Source organism: Danio rerio, chromosome 14 (genome assembly GCF_049306965.1).
Source record: "Danio rerio strain Tuebingen ecotype United States chromosome 14, GRCz12tu, whole genome shotgun sequence".
NCBI lineage: Eukaryota > Metazoa > Chordata > Actinopteri > Cypriniformes > Danionidae > Danio > Danio rerio.
The window spans coordinates 49,462,609-49,482,082 of NC_133189.1; the positions used below are offsets into that span (position 1 = coordinate 49,462,609).

The 19,474-nt window shown below is 36.7% G+C and overlaps 1 protein-coding gene across 8 annotated transcripts in view; it reads left to right on the forward strand.

The window, feature by feature from the left end:
* Positions 1-7,304: 7,304 nt before the first annotated feature.
* atp8a1 (ATPase phospholipid transporting 8A1) overlaps positions 7,305-19,474 on the forward strand; it is a 332,848-nt gene continuing 320,678 nt past the window's right edge. For all 8 annotated transcript variants that reach the window (XR_012389972.1, XM_073922212.1, XM_073922214.1 and 5 more), the window contains exon 1: positions 7,305-7,619. Coding sequence is in view for 7 of the 8 variants with exons in the window: in XM_073922212.1 (XP_073778313.1) it covers positions 7,571-7,619 (49 nt within the window). In the remaining variant the exon portion in view is untranslated. The remainder of the gene's footprint in view (positions 7,620-19,474) is intronic.

Below are 19,474 nucleotides of genomic sequence, written 5' to 3' on the forward strand. Positions count from 1 at the left end.
TATAAGTTTGTAGAAGTTATACATTACAAATACCCTTAAATCAGCATTTTTAGTACTGCTTCAGTGAACTTGAACAAGGATACTAAAAACCATTAATTTTCACTAGTTTATTAGTATTAATATTTTTTTTTCAAATTATGCTTTAAATGCTTAAAAAATAAGTTAAATCTAGAAATATACAGTTGAAGTGAAAATTATTAGCCCCCCTTTACATTTTTGTTTTCAAAGGAGCAAGGGAATTTTCACAGTATGCCTTGATAATATTTTTTCTTCTGGGGAAAGTTTTATTTGTTTTATTTCAGCTAGAATAAAATAAGTTATTAATTAAAAAAAAAACATTTAAAAGACAAAATTATTAGCCGCTTTAAGCTAATTTTTCTTTTTATTGCCTACAGAGCAAACCATCGATATACAATAACTTGTCTAATTGCTCTAACCTGCCAAGTTAACCTAATTAACCTAGTTAAGCCTTTAAATGTCACTTTAAGCTGTATTGAAGTGTCTTGAAAAATATCTAGTCAAATATTATTTACTGTCATCATGGCAAAAATAAAATAAAACAGTTATTAGAAATGAGTTATTAAAACTATCATGTTTAGAAATGTGTTGAAGAAAATCTTCTCTATGTTAAACAGAAATTGGGGAAAAAATAAACAGTGTGGCTAATAATTCAGGGGGGCTAATGGGGCTAACAGAGTTCAACTGTATGTACTGTATATCATTTATTTAAAAAATGCAGACAATACATTAAAGATTAATTTTATTTACATTTTTTATATTAATCTTATCTTTTATTTTAACTATAAAGGTGTGGCCAGGTAAGAGGCCTACAAGACATTGTGCCCAGGAGCCCCTGAATTCTTAATCCGGGCCTGCGTCCATGCAGCCACATAATACTATAAGCATTCTTCTCGCACTGTAAAAAAAAATCAGTTAATTAACTCTACAGTTTAACAAAGTGACTTTTATAGACATTTTAGTGGTTTGAAATAATAATAAGACACTATATATAGAGAAATAATGAGTAAAATAACAGGAAATGTACTGGCAGTTTATTACCATGGTTTGTAGAGTATATACAACATCAATCCAGACAATATATCACTTTAAACTATTAAAAATGTTAATAAGTCACTTTTTCAAGGTTGTGGGAAAGATCAAGCTCCCATAATGCAATTCAAAAGCATAAATAAACACGAATAACTTACGGAAAACTGCTGATTTACTGATATATTTACAGTAAGTCAGTAAAAGTTCATATCATTTCAGAACAGCTTTACACAAAGCATCTGTCGATATCACACCCAGATCTTGTGTGGTCTGATAGGAGCAGAGCGTTCTGTAGGCTCTTTATCTCAGAAATGGCCTTTGACCACTGATTCCAGAACAGTGGCGTCTAGACCCTATTTAAGATGTCTTTGTGTAGATTCATGGCAAACAGGACTGAAGTTTTGTAGCATTTTGAAGGACCTTTCCTTATTTCAATTTTAGGGGTGTTTTTTTTTGTTACGCATTGCATTGTGGGAGCACAAATCTTGGCATGAACATACCAGTACATTCTGATTTTTTTTACAGTGTAGTAAAACAGTGTCTGCATTCATACATCATGACTCATTTATCTGCCTTCTGTATTTTCCTTCATCCTCATCTCACGAGAAAAAAAGTAACTATTTTACATTTTGTCAAGTGGCTAATAGAGCCTGGGAACATGTTTTAAGCAACGCAATGCATTCTGGGTGCCTGATTTCCATTGATCTCTATAGATTTGTTGTATCACTTATCAGCAGCAAACTGTAAGTGCTCACGCTACAAACAATGAAGAAAATCATATGAAGATGTTTTCTTGCAGCAGCTTGGTGATGCCCTGTCAGTTACGGGTAAGCTTGTACATTTAGGCCCAATCCCAATTTTATTTTTGTAGCCCTACCCCTTCTCCTTGGCCTTTGAAACTGAGGGTGAAGGGGAAGGGCTCCAAAATTTATCCCGAAGAAATGGGACAGCGCTACAGCCCCTGCACACGTCATCAGATGTCATTGCAGTCTCTTGCTTCATATGCGATCAGACAGATTTAGTTATTCCAGTTGTCTTATTTTTTGGTATTTATCTTCATGAAATGGCGAGGCAGTGGCTCAGTAGGTAGTGCTGTCACCTCACAGCAAGAAGGTCGTTCGATCGCTGGGTCGCTGGTTCGAACCTCGGCTCAGTTGGCGTTTCTGTGTGGAGTTTGCAAGTTCTCCCTGCCTTCGCGTGGATTTCCTCCGGGTGCTCCGGTTTCCCCCACAGTCCAAAGACATGCAGTACAGGTGAATTGGGTAAGCTAAATTGTCCGTAGTGTGTGAATGCGTGTGTGTTTGGATGTTTCCCAGAGATGGGTTGCGGCTGGAAGGGCATCCGCTGAGTAAAAACTTGCTGGATAAGTTGGCGGTTCATTCCGCTGTGGCGACCCGGGATTAATAAAGGGACTAAGCCGAAAAGAAAATGAATGAATGAATGAATCTTCAGGAAATCACTGAAGGCATATATATTATGTTATCATAACGATCTAATGTGGCATTAAGATCATAACTATACTGTATATTTACACAATGGACATATTCATCAATATAAACAAACCAAAAACAACATTAACATCATAGCAGACACTGTAAAAAGCTCATTCTCAGCCACTAGACTTTTCTGACAGTGTATTCCAGTGTCAATAAGTGTCAGAATGTTGTGGAACTGCTATACAGGAATTATTATTAAAGATTAAAAATGGAGAAATTTAGCATTTTGTTTTTAAGCATGAACACAGGGGCGATGCAGTGGCGCAGTAGGTAGTGCTGTCGCCTCACTGCAAGAAGGTCGCTGGTTTGAACCTCGGCTTAGTTGGCATTTCTGTAAGGAGTTTGCATGTTCTCCCTGCGTTCGCGTGTGTTTCCTCCGGGTGCTCCGGTTTCCCCCACAGTCCAAAGACATGCTGCAGGTGAATTGGGTAGGCTAAATTGTCTGTAGTGTATGAGGGTGACAGGCCCAGTCGACAGGCCGGCCAGAATGTGTAAAAAAAGTCGCTATCATATGGACAGGTCTAAAATGGAGGACTTGTTCCAAAGAGCCGACCCAGCAACCATACGGGACTAAGACCGAAGAAGAAGAAGTTTTTAAGCATGAGCACAGTTATAAATGTAATAAAACATGTTTGTTGTAAAAAAAAAAAAAAAAACTAATTTGTAGATCTCCTGACTTCCGGGTTCAGCCATACTGCTGTTGTGGCTGGTGTATTCTGGGAAATTTTTTACCCCTTGGTTTCGAGTGTGGTCCTGAAAAATCTCTGTTAGAAGAGCTATCTACCCCTTCCCCTTAGCCCTATGCCTTCAAGCTAAAGAGAATTGGGACACTCCTTTACGTGAACACTCAAAACAAGGGGTAAGGGAAAGGGCTAAGGGGTAAAATTGGGATTGGACCTTATTTGATCCGATTCAGATCGGCCCCCCCTGCTAAAAAAAAACAGCTTAGACCAGCCAAGGATGGTTAGCTGGTTTTAGCTGGTCGACCAGCCTGGTTTTAGAGGGGTTTTGGCCATTCTTGGCTGTTTTCCAGCCATTTCCAGCCTGGTTTTAGCTGGTTTTAGTAAAGATTTTAAACAAAGTTAAATGTATGATTTTTGTAAAATAATAATAATGTAATGTTAAGCTGTATTACGCAGCCTGGTGGTGCAGTGGTGCATTATCTTGGTTTGGGGTGGCACAGTGGTTAGCACTGTCGCCTCACAGCAAGAAGGTGACTGGTTCGAGCCTCGGCTGGGTCACTTGGCATTTCTGTGTGTAGTTTGCATTTTCTCCCGTGTTGGCATGGGTTTCCCCCGGGCGCTCTGGTTTCCTCCACATTCTAAAGATATGTGGTATGGGTGAATTGGGTAATCTAAATTAGCTGTAGTCTACGTGTGTGAATAGGAGTATATGGTTGTTTCCAAGTGATGGGTTGCAGCTGAAAGGGCATCCGCTGCGTAAAAACATATGCTGGATAAGTTGGCGGTTCATTCCGCTGTGGCGACCCCTGACCCAGCCGAGGCTCGACCAGCGACCTTCTTGCTGTGAGGCGACAGCACTACCTACTGCGCCACCGCGTCGCCCCAAATTACAAAATACTATTTTTATTTAAAATATGTATTTGAAATACTTGTATCATAAATACTGCCTATACCTGGTCATACTGACCCGTAGCGTTAGTTTTAAAGACGAAATGTACCTCTGGCTACATAATTCATGATCTATATAAATATATATAGGGGCTACATTTTCAGAATGAGCCTATATGTTGGAAATATGAACATTTCATTAAAATTACTGCCAAAACAGTTGTATTTTTTGATTGACAGCCAAAATGGTCAAGATGAAAACGTCTATAAGGAGACCGAAGCATTACAGATTTCATTTTATTGCAGACGCTGTATTGCATTATGTCAATATGTGATCTATAAAACTGTAACCCACAATAACAAGTCATTTCCATCGGTTTTCAGCTTCTCTCTTCAGCATCCTCCCGCCTGCACAGGGATTTGGCTCTATTGCTCCTACGGTTGCTAGGCAACAGTGACAGGATGCCTGCCTCTTTGATTATGTGTGCCGTAGCTTTATCTGTGAGCACATATCAGTCGAAATAATGACTCATGCTCTCGATAGACACACAGACACGCGCTCCTCATTCACAGACAGATATTAATAGATCAGCTTTCTGAACATGAACACGCACCAATGTCCAACCCTCCGTCTGTGCTGATCAAAATCATCAGACAAACATTTGGGGGATAAAACCGAATAAACAATGCATTTGGAATATGGAAAACGCTTTGACTCTGTATATTTACATGATGTATATTTGCAACCAAAATGTCACTTTTAATATTAGTATTTAAGGAGAAAATTATATCTTAATTATTAAAAAATAAATAATAAATAAATAATATTGACCTTAAAATGTATAAAAAAAATTAAAACTGCTTTTATTCTAGCCAAAATAAAACAAATAAGACTTTCTCCAGAAGAAAAAATATTATCAGACATACTGTGAAAATTTCGTTGCTCTGTTAAATGTCGTTTGGGCAATATTTAAAAAAAATAAAATTAAAGGGGGGCTAATAATTCTGACTTCAACTGTACATTGTTTTTTACATCGATTTTAGATAACATTTCATGTCATATGAATAACTAATATTGTGTTTTTATAGTTTTTTTTCCAAATAAAATACATAAACTGCAATAACACTGTATTTATGTAAGGGACAAAGTTAAAATGGAGCTTTCAAGCATCAAAACAATAAGATTGTAATACAGCTTTCATTCATTCATTTTCTTTTCGGCTTAGTCCCTTTATTAATCTGGGGTCGCCACAGCGAAATGAACCGCCAACTTATCCAGCACACTTTTTATGCAGCGGATGCCGCAATCCATCACTGGGAAACACACACACACTCATACACTACGGTCAATTTTAGCATACCCAATTCACCTGTACCACACGTATTTGGACTTGTAGGGGAAACAACAAGGAGAACATGCAAACTCCACACAGAAATGCCAACTGACCCAGCCAAGGCTTAAATCAGGGACCTTCTTGCTGTGAGGCGAACGTGCTACCCACTGTGCCACCGTGTTGCCATAAAAAAAACAGTATTTTATTTTGATACATTTGTGGCTGCTGTATTTTGTAGTTTATTTTGTAAAACATATTTGTTAAAATACATTTTAATGTATTTTTGCTCATCCCTGGGTTTGGCGCTGTTCATTTTCAAGCTTACCAGCTGACCGCTTACCTTCATGTGGACAGCTTTCTCGTTGTTACCAGTATGTCCATTGGCTCGCCGTGTACATTGGCGGACTTGTGACGTTGAGCTGAGTTGACCGCGATGACTGGATTTGAGTCTGAAGAACGGTTCCAGAAAGCAGGGAAGTAAATAACAATGTGAGCATGTGGTAAAATCTGAAAATGTGGTAAAAGCCAGGCTGCTGCGTTAGTTTTTTTTTTTTCTTTTTGTCTGGATTGACACTGTCGGTTGTGTTTAGTGAAGTGGGTGGGCACTGATCAATCGGTGCTTTTAGGGAAGGAGGAGCTTGGGTCAGTTGATCGGTCAGTCAGTCAGTCAGTCAGTCGACTGCGGCCTCTGGGGGATTTCCGCGAGAACAGCAGGCTCGAATGGCACTCGTGAGAGAAATTTGAGATCTCAAAAAGCATACACAGTGACATCTAGTGATTTGCGAAAGCAAAAACAGCAAAGAAAAAAGTACTTCCTGGGACATATTTGGCGCTCTCCAGAAAAATATGTAGGGGTACGTATTCAGATTAAGCCTAGGTTGAACATTTCACACTGCAATTTTTATATTTCACAAATATTTCCTTTCATGAATCTGATTTACAAGCAATAGTCAAACTCAGTTAGGACCCTTAGTTCAAAAAGGTTTGGGTGAACTGTCGCTTAAGGTACCACATAATGGATGTGAGACTTCAGAGTTTTATGACAGTTACTAAAATGCATATTTATAACAAGCCTGCAATTCTAGCCAACTGAGCGACCTTTGTTGACAGATGTAGAATAGGAAATAACATTTGAAATGTTATTAATTGTGGGTTCAATTTGATTAGTTCTCATACTGTTACAATACAGCAAAATGAAAAATGGATGTGAGGTAGTACTTCAGTTTGAGGTAGTTATATTATAAATGCATTAATTTTTATGATAAAATAATGCAACCATTTAAATGATCTTTAGAATTTTTACGTCATTCGTTTATCTAATTATAGCAACAGCTATAATATTATTATCAGCATGCCTGAAGCAAAAGGAGGAAGATGAAGAAACCGCAGCGGAGCCTTCGGTCCATCAACATGTGGCTTGAGGAGAGCAAACCCTCAGCACATCAGCGAAGCCATAATGTTTTCCGGCTGAAGGGAAATACGAGAGCCAATTGCAGAGTCGTGATCGCTTCAGGGCCTAAAATAAAGAAACAGTGGGCTGTCATTGTCTCTGCAATCCCGCTTCGAAACAATGCGAGTAACTGCAGCAGGGAATCTCCAGACGGCCTTTCCACACTCGCATCTAATTAGGGGATTTCATTTCATTGCAGTTCCTATTTAGAATATTATAAATCTTACTCTTTATATACGGAGATATTAATTTAATAAAAATTAATCAAATATTGTATATTAAAGAGCGTTGTCGTTTTCAGTATTTAAACCACTAGTCTATGTGCGTAATTTAGACTCGCCCCCCCCTCTGCGCTCTTAGTTGGTACAGTCCAATTTGTGAAGCGGCAGAGGTCGCGCACATTCAGTGTTCAAGCGCTTATCGATTTCTGCGCGCGCTGGAGAGATTTGGCGTGCTGTTCCCCGCGCGGATGCTGGAGCGGGTTATTGAGGGCGGAACTACTTTTATTCATCATCAACAGAATGAATCCGTACTCTAAGTGAATGGTTACCGATCACGGGAGTTGTGGGAAAGCTACTTTGGTGACGGTCACCGGCGCTTAAGATCCCTAGGCGGCTGAAAAGAGAAACGCGACGCGGAGTTTTGAGCGTTCGGCTGACTGGTGGACCGATGCCGCCCGTTCAGAGAACTATGTCGGATCTCCGGACCCGAGCAGACGGTAAAAATGCGTTTTTTAATGTCGGATGTGTGTCAATCTGTAACCTGTCATCCCGAGTTTCCTGACATGTGTTTCTTTCTCGCCCTCGACAACTGTTGCGAGAGCACTTGCAGCAGCTTTGGGCTTCACCCCGTTGCTAATAAGTTGTTTCCCAATTGCTTTCTAGGCAGTGGCAATGTTTGGTGTTTGGATGTGGGTGTTTGTAAACGTGAGATGCAAAATGGGACATTTTAGGAGATCGTTTTCTATTTGGACTGTCATCAGCTTTCACTTTTGGTTGTCATCCTCCTTTTCTTGAATACAAGGATGCAATAATGGCTCGGGTAAATCGGGATGGTTTGTGTAATTATGAAGGTCTTTGTGATCATAAAAAGTAGGCCAGGACTCGTTGTAACAAACGTTGTGTTTCATATCAGATTAGTTTTCTCTTGTTTTGATGAACAGTTTTCTTCCTGGTCATTACATTGCATGTTGTTTATGCTCTGCAACGAAGATGATGCTCCTTTTGTTGTATGTGCACACATCTACGATGTCAAGCGTTAATTAAGCAAGTGTATTAAATATGATTCTTTCTGCATACTTAAAGGGATGGATCTTTTTTTTTTAAAAAGCCATCTTAGATGTCAATGTGACTTTCTTCTGACATTAAATATATTTTAGGCAAAACATTGGTGCTTGGTGATTCAGAAAATCAGCTACAGGTGCTCAGAGTGAAAAACATGCAGACAAAGCCAAAATAGTATCTGTGACTCTTGTCCCCTTTGAGATCTTATCGGTTTGTTAAAGAAAGCAAATGTTTGAGCTTTCTGTTGCATAATGACATTTTTATGAAATGGTTTTCATTTTGCGATGAATTATCCATTGGAAGGTCTGTGATTCAGATCTTTTGAACCTGGTCACCTCCTGAACATGATACTCAGTCATTCACTCAACTGATTTGTTTTAAATGAGGAACCTGTACAAAGATTCATGACAATTGCGTTATGTAAATGTACCAGATAGAGTCTTTGTGCCATAAATATTTGACAGATAATATATCATGTGTTGTAAGGTTTTTCCTGACTCAATATGAGGCAGAGTTGGTTGAAATTGTTGCTACTTGAAACAAACACATTTTTAAATCATTAAAAAAAAGGCGAAGGTCAAATTCTAATTGAATAAACAACATGTGCTTGAGCATCAATTGTGGTCTGTTGTTATCCGTATATGCGCCTGATTTATGTTAAAATGTACAAAATATAATGGAGGTGGGCCATCTTGTAATTCTCCATGCTGGAAAAACCTTGTGTTGTGCATATCAGTTAATTAATTCTCATTCATGACTCATTAAAGAGGACCTGTTGTGCAAAAATCACTTTTATAGGGTGTTTAAACAGTTTTGTGGCACCAGTCTGCAAATATAGCCTGCTGCTAATAGTAAAAAAAAAGAATGTTATTTCTTTAATGTCTTTAGAAACACTTTGACATTTTCCCTCGTACATGTCATCAGAGAGGGAAAGCCCCGACCCTTAGCGATGATATCTCCTCATTAGCATAGGATGTTAATCTTGTTTCTAACACATAAGCATTTGTAGCTCCACCCTGTTTTGAAAAAACCACAATTTCCTTTAAATTTAAAGTATATATGTATTATAAATGGCACAATTAGTATCAAGCCTCCATAAGGGCAGTTTTAAAAAGCTATTTATAAAAAATAAAAAAAAAGGTTATTTTTATAGTATTTTTCTGGTGAAACTTGAAATTAGGGCTGCACGAAATTGGGAAAATCTGATACAGTGGTCCCTTGCCAAAACGCGGTTCACCTTTTGCGGTCTCGCAGATTTTTTTTTTTTGTGCAATCTGACATGATTTTTTACAGCGCTGTGTCCTGCATCCTAATTTAAATAAATCTTTGATCGCTAGCAGTGTGACTCTGAAGTAGGCATGGGCTGGTATAAGATTCTGATGGTATGATAAACTTGGATATAAAAAAATATGTTCTTTTTAAATGTCTGGTTAAAAAATAAAACAATTTCCCCTTTTGTAAACAATATATTTTATTTTGAGAAACTTCTAAAATATTTTAAAACAGGAAATATGTCAGGCTAAATAATTCAAATGAATATTGACTTCTGCTGTCTTCATTTGTTTCAAAAACAGATTTTTTTTACAATTTAAAACTGCATCTTTAGATATCTTTTCTGCTAGAAATACTGTTGTCCTAAATAAAATCTTCCTCTTACCTTAGGAATGGTATAGCAGAAAATTTTGATGGTTTTAAAACCTTGACTTTTCCAAACCGCGATATACTTTTGAACAGTTATTGCCCCATACCTACTCTGAAGTGCTGTTTGTTTGTCCATTAAACATTCTGCACCGCCAAAGGCACCTGCAGTCGCACCTAAAAGGCAGAGGAAGATGCCAACCATCGCGCAAAAAGTTGGACTTCTAGACATGCTAAAGGTAGAAGTTACATGAGTGTGATAACAAAAGAGAAAAGTGTGAAAATGTTAATGCCTGCTAGAGGAAAGTGTATAAAGAGTGTAGTGAGGGATTTTACAGCCTTAAAACATCTATATAAATATTGATATTTATATCACAGAACTTTATAAACTATAATATGAATACAGTTTCATAAAACTTGAATTGCACTATTTCACAGTTTTCTGCTTTCTGGGAGCACTATTTAACAGTATTCAGGTATAGAAATGAAATAATTACAATGCAAAAAATGCATTTCTTACTTTGTCTTGTTTGATGTCCAAATATTTAAAAATGATTAAAGTAAAATATTGTTTTGTTTTCAACTTGAGATAACTTAAGAACTAAAAACTTAAGAAATAAGGCAAAATTAAGAGTTTTTCTCTTAAAACAAGCAAAATTATCTGTCAGGGGGGTTATGTAAGATATTCTTGTTTTTTTGTTTTGAAATGTTGATATTTGGATGAGAAACAAAAAAAAATTTAAATTAAGAGAACTTTTTTCCCAAAACTTTTATAAATACAGTAACTAAACACAATTTTGTAGTTCCTGGTCATTTGTAATTCAGACTTAACTAGGCATGGGCTTATATATGATTCTGAAGTTATGATAACCTTGGATAAAAAAATATCACGTTTCACAGTATTGTGATTACTGCTCTAAAATATATTTTTTAAATGTCTGGATGAAAAACAACAACTTTATTTCCCCATTGAACACACAAAATATTTTATTTTGAGAAACATTTAAGATATTTTGGAACTGTAAACTTGTCAAGCCAAATATTTAAAATGAATCTTTGACTCCTGCTGTCTTCATTAATTGCAAAAATGCAGTTTAAATTAGCAAAAAATGCATTTTTACAATTTAAATTGGCATCTTTGGATATCTTTTTCTGCTGGAGAGACTGTTGTCTGAAAAAAATAAATAAAAAATTGTGTAAAAAAAAAATTCTTAACACTTAAACTAGGGCTGGGTCGATAAACGATAAGTTTCGGCCACTGAAAATTTATCAGGTGAAAGTTATGCCATTTATTAGACCCTCAAATTTTTGTGGCTTCAGTCATTATTGGGATACTCTTTTAAAATCTGGAAGCATTAATAACTTATATCGAAATATGTGCCATATCGTCCAACACTAATAGGAACGCTATAGCAGAAAATTTTGACTTCTCCAAATGACTGTATACGTTGAAAACCGTTTTCATTCCATGCCTAGACCCAACATTACATGTCTTGCGATGTAACTGTTGCAGAGCACGCATTGCCATATCGATGCTGAAATGATTTATTGTGCAGCTCTACTTCACATACACGCTTTAGTCACATCAGAGACTTGCGTTGCATCTTGTAAAAACTGTCCCCTTTAAGTAATGCTCAGAGTCTTGTTCTGATTTAAAACACTGACTTGTTCACTGGGGGGGTGTGTTCATTTAATAGCTCCAGCCAATGAAATGCTCCTTCACAACTCGCGCTCGAATTCTGTTGACTCGTGTTTTAGTAGGTTTAGCCGTGCAGGACAGCGGTCTCGCACTTGGAGGGGAAGGGCTGAAGTGAACGGAATATGAATCAGCATCAGCAAGTTGCTGGCTCTGATGTGATCCACCTGCAGTATTTGGGTAAGGCAGAGACTTCCACTCATGCATTTGTTTCATTTGTTTAGATTTGCAAGGGCGGTTGCTTTTAGTCTGATGTGTATTGATCATTCTTGCTCTCTATGCTCGTCTGTCTGCATTCTGGATATAATGTCATGCATCCAGTGACCTTCCTTGTCAGGAATCTGCCGGCTCGCATGTGTTTGAGTTTGATCTGCAGTCAAAGCAGGCTGACAAGAAACGGTGTGTGCTTATTGACATGTCAGGATATTTAAACAATTGTACTTCCTCATTTCATTGACTTGTTGATACCGGGGGACATTTAGTTGGGAAAAGTAGCACAGGCTGTTGTCTGGATTTGATCTCTGCAGAGGTTGTGCACTCTACATTAATTTAATTTTAGGCTCTGGATTATTGCCTTTTTTCTCCTCTGCTTTTGACTGTAATCAATTCTGTTGGACCAAAACCCAGCTCTCATTCTGCTCTATTTATTTATTTATTTATTTTCTTTATTTGTTTTTTTTTATATAATCTATTTAGTTATTTATTATTTTTGTTATTCATTCTTTTCATGTTTATTCATTAATTAATTTTTATATTTATTTTTGTTTGTTTTTAAATTTCATTTTGTTTTTTATTTATTCTTTTATTTATTCTAATATTTATTTTTATTTATTTATTTTTTCATTTTTTATGCATTTATATGCATATATACATATTTATTTATTCAATTATCGTTATGTTTTTATTTATTTATTTTTTTATGCATTTTTTTTAGTTATTTAATTATCAATATTTTCATTTATTATTTTTATATATGATATTTATTTTTAGTATTTTATTTATTATTTTTATTTAAGTTATTTATGTATTTTTTTTCTAGTAATGTATTTTATTCCTTATTTATTTAAATTTATTCATTCTTTTTTTAGTTATTTTTTTTTAAATATTTTGGTTTTTATCAATATACACATTTTTCTTGTTTACCTTTTTTAATTGTTTAATTTTTCACTTTTATTTTTATAATTTTTATTTAATTCTTTTAATTGATTTATTTTGCTTTATTTATTTAATAATTTATTTAATTTGTTTATATAAAAAAAGCATTTGTCTGTAAAAACAGTGACATTTAAGCTAAATAAAAAAAAATTGAATCTGTTTTAGTTTAGCTTTAGTTCCAGCATTACCACTATTATCCTGCCTGCCTGATTTGCTGAAGTGTTGTTAAATATTGTTATGGCTATGTTCATCTAAGTTAAGCTACATTGGCACAACCTACATGGTAAAAAGCGTTCTAGAAATTGAACCGTTTTAACCTTGGTGTTGGAGTACGCCGTGCCTCCTGCCGCCACACTTACAGTGTTTGAAAAGTATCCTGTTCGTCAGTGCAAGCACTTCCCAGCACTAAACGATCAATATGCCTGCATGTCCCATCAGCCCCGTGACCTACACTGTACCAGTTTGAATGAAAGCAAGAGACCTGTTTTGAACTGCATTATTTATTGGTGCTTGCACCGGTTTCACTTTCTCCACAGACCTTGCTCTGTGGCACAGTGTATGTGTGTGCGCGTGTGTTGCTTTGTTTTGTAATCACTGCAGTGCATCAGGCTGGCTTGTGACCGGGCAGGGCGGCACCTTGGCAGAACTTGGCCTTATCCACTCGTACCCTGTCTAACAGTTCCCAGCTTCACCCTTCCACCTACTCCATCTTCACCTCCTCCTCCTCCTCAGTCTCCATGTGTCTCTCTTTGCTTTGGGTACATCAGAGCGCCTGCCAGATCAGGCTGGGGTGGTTGCCAAAGCAGTCTTATCTGTGTAGTGGTCCGTCAGTCGGTAAGCGGAGGTGGCACGATTCTCGGATTTAGGAGGCAAAGATCACAGAGTGAAGCCCACACCGCTGGGAGTGGGCAGGCCTGCTGAGACCTCAGAAAAAAACTTGTCAAACTCCCTTTCAGTGAACCTTTATGATCCAGAACCAGGATCTGCAATGCAGTTATAGCTCCCCACCCCCAGTTAGGCATGGGTCGGTATATGGTTCTGTCTGTATGATAACCTTGGATTAAAATATCACAGTTTCACGTTATTGTGATTATAGCTCTAAAATATGCTCTTTTTAAATGTCTGGGTAAAATATAGTACCCAGAAATTTAATATAGTACTTAAAATATAGTATTTTACAGATATTATTGATCAGATGTTGTACATTAATGACCAATATTATTGATTAGTACATATGTTATTCAAATAAAGACCAGACTAAAACTGGTCTGATATGATATCACTGATCAGATTATATGTCATTACAAATCAGACATTTGGACACCTCCTAAACATGTCCGTAGTTTTCAGGAAAATGTGAAAATTCACCTGGTCTTCGCCTGTTCGTAAGCATTGTTTGTAAAAGAGTTGAACTCGCTGACACCTCCAATGGATATTAGATGAGGTGACAAGCTGCACATTCAGCCAAAATGTTGAAGGCATTTAATTTGTATGTAAATATGATGGACTTTATATATTGCGCCACCAAAAATGATTGAAGTCATGTTCATGTATTGCACGATAAGTCAATATATTGATTATTGTGACTGTCCTATCATACATGTCCTTTTTTAAAACTTAAAGAGCCTATATTATGGGTTTTTGAAAATTCCCCTCCATGTAGTGTGTAATACAGCTCTAAGTGAAGTGAAGTATCCAGCTAAGGCTTAAATCTGTAAGAGTACAGTGTTTAAAACGGTTGATTCATCTATAAAAGAGTCGACTCATAGTGCTTCAAACGAGTCGCCTTGATACCGAGTCATTAGGTGTTTCGCCATGACGTACGAACGAAACCAAGTTATTCACGTGCACGCACAGATTTGAAACCTGTGGCCCCGCCCTCTGACATAGAAACTCAGACACACACACACACACACAAACATGCCGGTCGATTGAAGTCACAATGCAGATGGATATTATCGAGTCTCTACCCAAAGATGAAACCTCAGCATTATAACCAAGCAGTTGGAAACTACTGGAAACTTCTGGAAACTACATGCTACAAAGAATACGTCATCGGCGTTTGTTAAAGGAAGGATCAGTAAAGAGTAACTTACTGATGGACGTCAGGATGGGTTTCTTCCTTCATTTCTCAAGTGTAAGTACGTGCGATTAAAGTTGTTGCCTCGTTTACTCTAGCTTGCAAATGTATTTAGCTGTGATTTTGTTACTTTTAACCGCGTGTACTGTATCAGGTTAACTGGCTATATTGTCTTATCGCGTGCAAAGTCATGTTAAAAACGCGACGCGTGCTGCTTTGTTTACGGAGCTCCGTGGACGAGGGTAGTGTGTGCGTGCGTGTGTGCGTGTGCGCTGTCGTCCGGAGGTGCGTGCGTGCGTGCGTGCGTGTGTGTGGTTTTGTGTGTGTGTGTGCGCGCGCAAGGACGAGGGCAATATGTGTGTTTGTGTGTGTGTGTCTGTGAAAAGAGCAGAGTGAGACAAGCTAGAAAATCTCCTAGACAGTTTTTGAAGTTTTTGCTCAAAATAGTTAGTCGTCTGTATTTTCAAGTCCATCGTCTGTATTTACATTGACCCACTGGCAGCTAAAATTCACGCCTACACTATCGAGCGTGTATGAACTGTGATTACTTTTATATTGCTGATTAGCTGTTGGGCATTTCACTCTTGACTGAAGGCAGTCGACCAATCGCAACAGACTGTCATCGGTCCAATCAGCGCAGATTAGCTTCGCGCTAAGGAGGGGTTTGGGAACAAATGAATCACTGGACGATTCATACGGGAGTCGCTGGGATAATTAGGTAAAAATAAATGCAGATTATAAGACCATGAAAGTGTTTTTTGACCTTGCATGCATATTAGACTGTTGTTGGAGACCCTTACAACCAAGATATGACCCTATTTCATGTATAATATGGGCTCTTTAACACTATTTCGTCTGAATGAATTTTTAATTAATAATATGAAATAAATGTGAAATAGAATTAAAAACATTAATGCTACAAGGGAGTAATACTTTGAGATTGACTGTTAGATTTATTATTATTGTTATTATTATTATTATTATTATTATTATTATAACATATTTAATATTGAACTATACATTTTTATTTTATTAATTTTATTGGACAATTCTAAAATTCATGTGCACCACTTTTGTAGTTTATAATACTTAATTTTGTCCAATCAGTAATCAAAGTCTAGGCACATTCTATGTCTCAACTATACTGTGCTAGATGTCTATTATGAGTCTATTTCTGCTTGTGTGTATGTTGGGGTCGAGGCACACTGTTTTTCTTTGTGTTTTATTGCCATGGCGCTGCTAAGTCGTGTTAAATCTACTGTCTAGTGTACAGCGAGTGTCCCATCTAACCTCCTGAATGTATCTCTCCGTGTCTCTCAGTGGAGCCATTAGTGTGATTCACAGTATTGTTATTAAATATTCACACTGACATACTCATTCACACACACTCAACCTGTTTGGGTTATCAAAGCACCAGGGATTGCTCTGATAATCATTGACCTCGCTTTATATGGATCAGCAGTCACGCATCTCACTCTTATGAAATAGTGAAGTGTGTTTTAGGAAGCAGTAACCTGTTTAGCTACTTTAACAGCACTTCTTTTTTTTACGGTTATTGCTTTCCTTTAAAGTAATGTGTTTTTATGGTTTGGGTGATTAGTTTGAAACGTGTAATAAGGACACCTTAAAATAAAGTGTTACTAAAATGCATTTATTTCAGATATGTTTCATGTTATTTGAGGGAAAGAAAGCAGCAGTACAATTTCTGAAACAGCCACGTTCTACTGTTCACTAAATCATTGCAGTGCATTGACTTTTTAGAGTTTCCCAGAGATGGGTTGCGGCTGGAAGGGCACCCGTTGCATAAAAACTTGCTGGATAAGTTGGCGGTTCATTCCGCTGTGGCGACCCCGGATTAATAAAGGGACTAAGCCGACAAGAAAATTAATGACTTTTTAGAGGGCGTGCTAATGATAGTAACACAAAAATACATCTGTATTAACTTGCTTATTTATTGCAAACTATAGGGCTTCACTAGAGCGGCACGATTCGGGCTAAAATGAGAATCGCAAATTTTTTATTTTTGCCTAAAAGATCACGATTCTGTAGATGTAAAATAAAGCTTAATATGAGATTGTTTTTTCTCAAACATATGGTAAAACAACAATATTAATATTATGTGTAGGTCTACTGATTTCTATAAATAATTATATTCTACTTAAAATAATTCTGATGTTTAATTATGTTTGAGATAGGCCTATGCTTGCAATCTGTCATTGAGAACATTATCAGACCATTTAATTCACTGGTAAAATCAACATTATATAGGCTAGAGTAGTTATACTGACACTGTAAATATTTATTTTCATGCACAACTGTGTGTTCGCTATGAAAGAAAAAACATACACTGTAAAATTGGCCGTGATTTTAACGGTAAAAAACTGTAAAAATGCTACAGTACAAATCCGTAATCTGGTTAACTTTGTTTCCTTAATATACATGGCGAATAACCGTAAATTGACTTTCCCAGAATTCCCTGCATGGCACATCACTTTTTATGCTGTTTGTTGACATTACTAAGGATCTTTTTAGTTGTTTCCCCATCAGTTATGTACATTTAGAGATTTATGTTGCATCTAATGTTGATAAACAATGTTTATTTCATGACTTTAATTTTATGCGTGTTACCATACTGGTGTTTAGTAGCTGTGTGAACGACACTGAGCACCTTCTATAAGCTGATACTCTTTTCTGAAATGCTTTCTGATTGTGATGAGCATTGGCTCATTTTGTAACTCATCACCACCTGCATGTGGGTGTGCTAACGTGTTTAACTGTGTAACAAAAGATGTGTAGATGTTGGTCATTCAAAATACAGACATATTACCTCTATAAATTAAATACGGTAGTTTACCGCAAACATTAGAAGTTACCTTTACGGTTTGTACCGTGTTTTTGGCGGTAAAGTACTGGCAACCACAGCTGCCGTTTTTTACCATAAATTTTACGGATTTATTTTTTACAGTGTATTAAATGCTTGTCGCAATCTTAACTCTAATGTGATATGATTATTTAAATGATGTGCACGCTTTCGGTTTTATTTTCACTGCTAAGTGCTGTTCATACTTCGCACTTGATCACTCTGTGCCACAAACTGAATATTATTTACAAGTTTATTACTATTATTCCCAGCATTTGCAGGTTCTGTTCACTAAAGTAGACGCGCGCGTGTCTATAGGCTGCAGGTCAGCAGCTCATGTCACGTGTGATTTTCCCGGCCGCGAATACAGCATTATATGAAGACAAAAATGAAATTTTTAGGTGAATAATACCTTATAAATACAGTATAAGAGTCTTTTAACATAATTTAAAGGTGTCCATGTCGCTGAGCAACGTGTGTGAAACAGTGAAGACTCATTCAGCTGTCTTTAGTTCTCTCCTGAACTTGAAAATATGATTGGCAGAATCGTAGAAATGCTGGATTAAGATCGTCATGGGCACAGGTGTCAAACTCGGTTCCAAAAGGGCCGCAGCTCTGCACAGTTTAGTTCCAACCCTAATTAAACACGACTGATCCAACTAATTGAGTCCTTCAGGCTTGTTTGAAACCTACAGGTAAGTATGTTGGAGCAGGGTTGGAACTAAACTGTGCTGGGCTTCAGCCCTCCAGGAATTAAGTTTGACACCCCTGGTCTAGGGGGTCGAATCGAGATTGCGATCCTTTTTTGATTAATTGTGCAGCTCTAGGCTTTACAGTTTCCCAAAAATGTTTGTGATCATGATATGGATATCGCTTAGAAGTGCAATAAATTACATTAATTTATGTGCCAAGAATTTGTGGGCTGTATGCATAGATTGTTTCTTTAAATCTGGGCAATCAGATGAGGCCTTTACTAGGAAAATGCCAAAGCCAATGTTTGAACCTTGACTTTTAGTTTTTTTTTTTTAATTAGCTTAGAAAAATATCTATTATCTGCTTATTTTAAAATGAATAGCTTATTGCTGATAAAGTACTGTTTTGCAAGTTAGCTATTAGGGTTGGGCAATAAATCCGGTATCGATATTTATTGACCGAGTACCATTGTCAATATCTTAAAAAAAAAAAAGGTATTTTTGGTATGATGTGCTATAGTCCATTGTAAATGGGCTAGAAAATCGACGCACTCGCACTTGTCACTTCAGTTCAGAATAACAACAAATGCGAAAATGAGTGCCGTATAGCAGCAAGGAGTTTGTAAATAAAAAAAGGATGTAAGGATGTCGCCAGAGTGGCTTTTTGGTTTCTTTTCTCGTGCATCCCAGCCACTAGCATCCCATCTGAAAGATTTTTTAACGTAGGGATAACACCCCTTCAACTTAACAATTTGTTGCAGTATGTATTTGAATAATGATGGTTGGTTCCTTTACTTGAAAGCTTAGATTGGATTATCATAACTTGTGTTGTTGACAGAGTTTGAGGTTTACTGTATTATTAATATTCACATTTTAAAGTTTGCTTTGATTGTTCAGTATTTACGCTTAACCATTGCACACACTTTGTAACATTTTATTTATCACGTGTAAGAGTCTCTTTACACTTACGTTTATTTTATTATAAAGAGAAAAATTTTGTTTACAAAAATCAAAAAAGATATTTTGTTTATATATTTACATTTTTCACTTAAACTGTTTGCCCTAGTAATGTTGGTAAATTAAAATAAAGTGGTTAGAAAATATTCCTAAATGTATTGTTTAAAAATAGTCGATATCAATATCAAATGATATGAAACATGATATCGTGA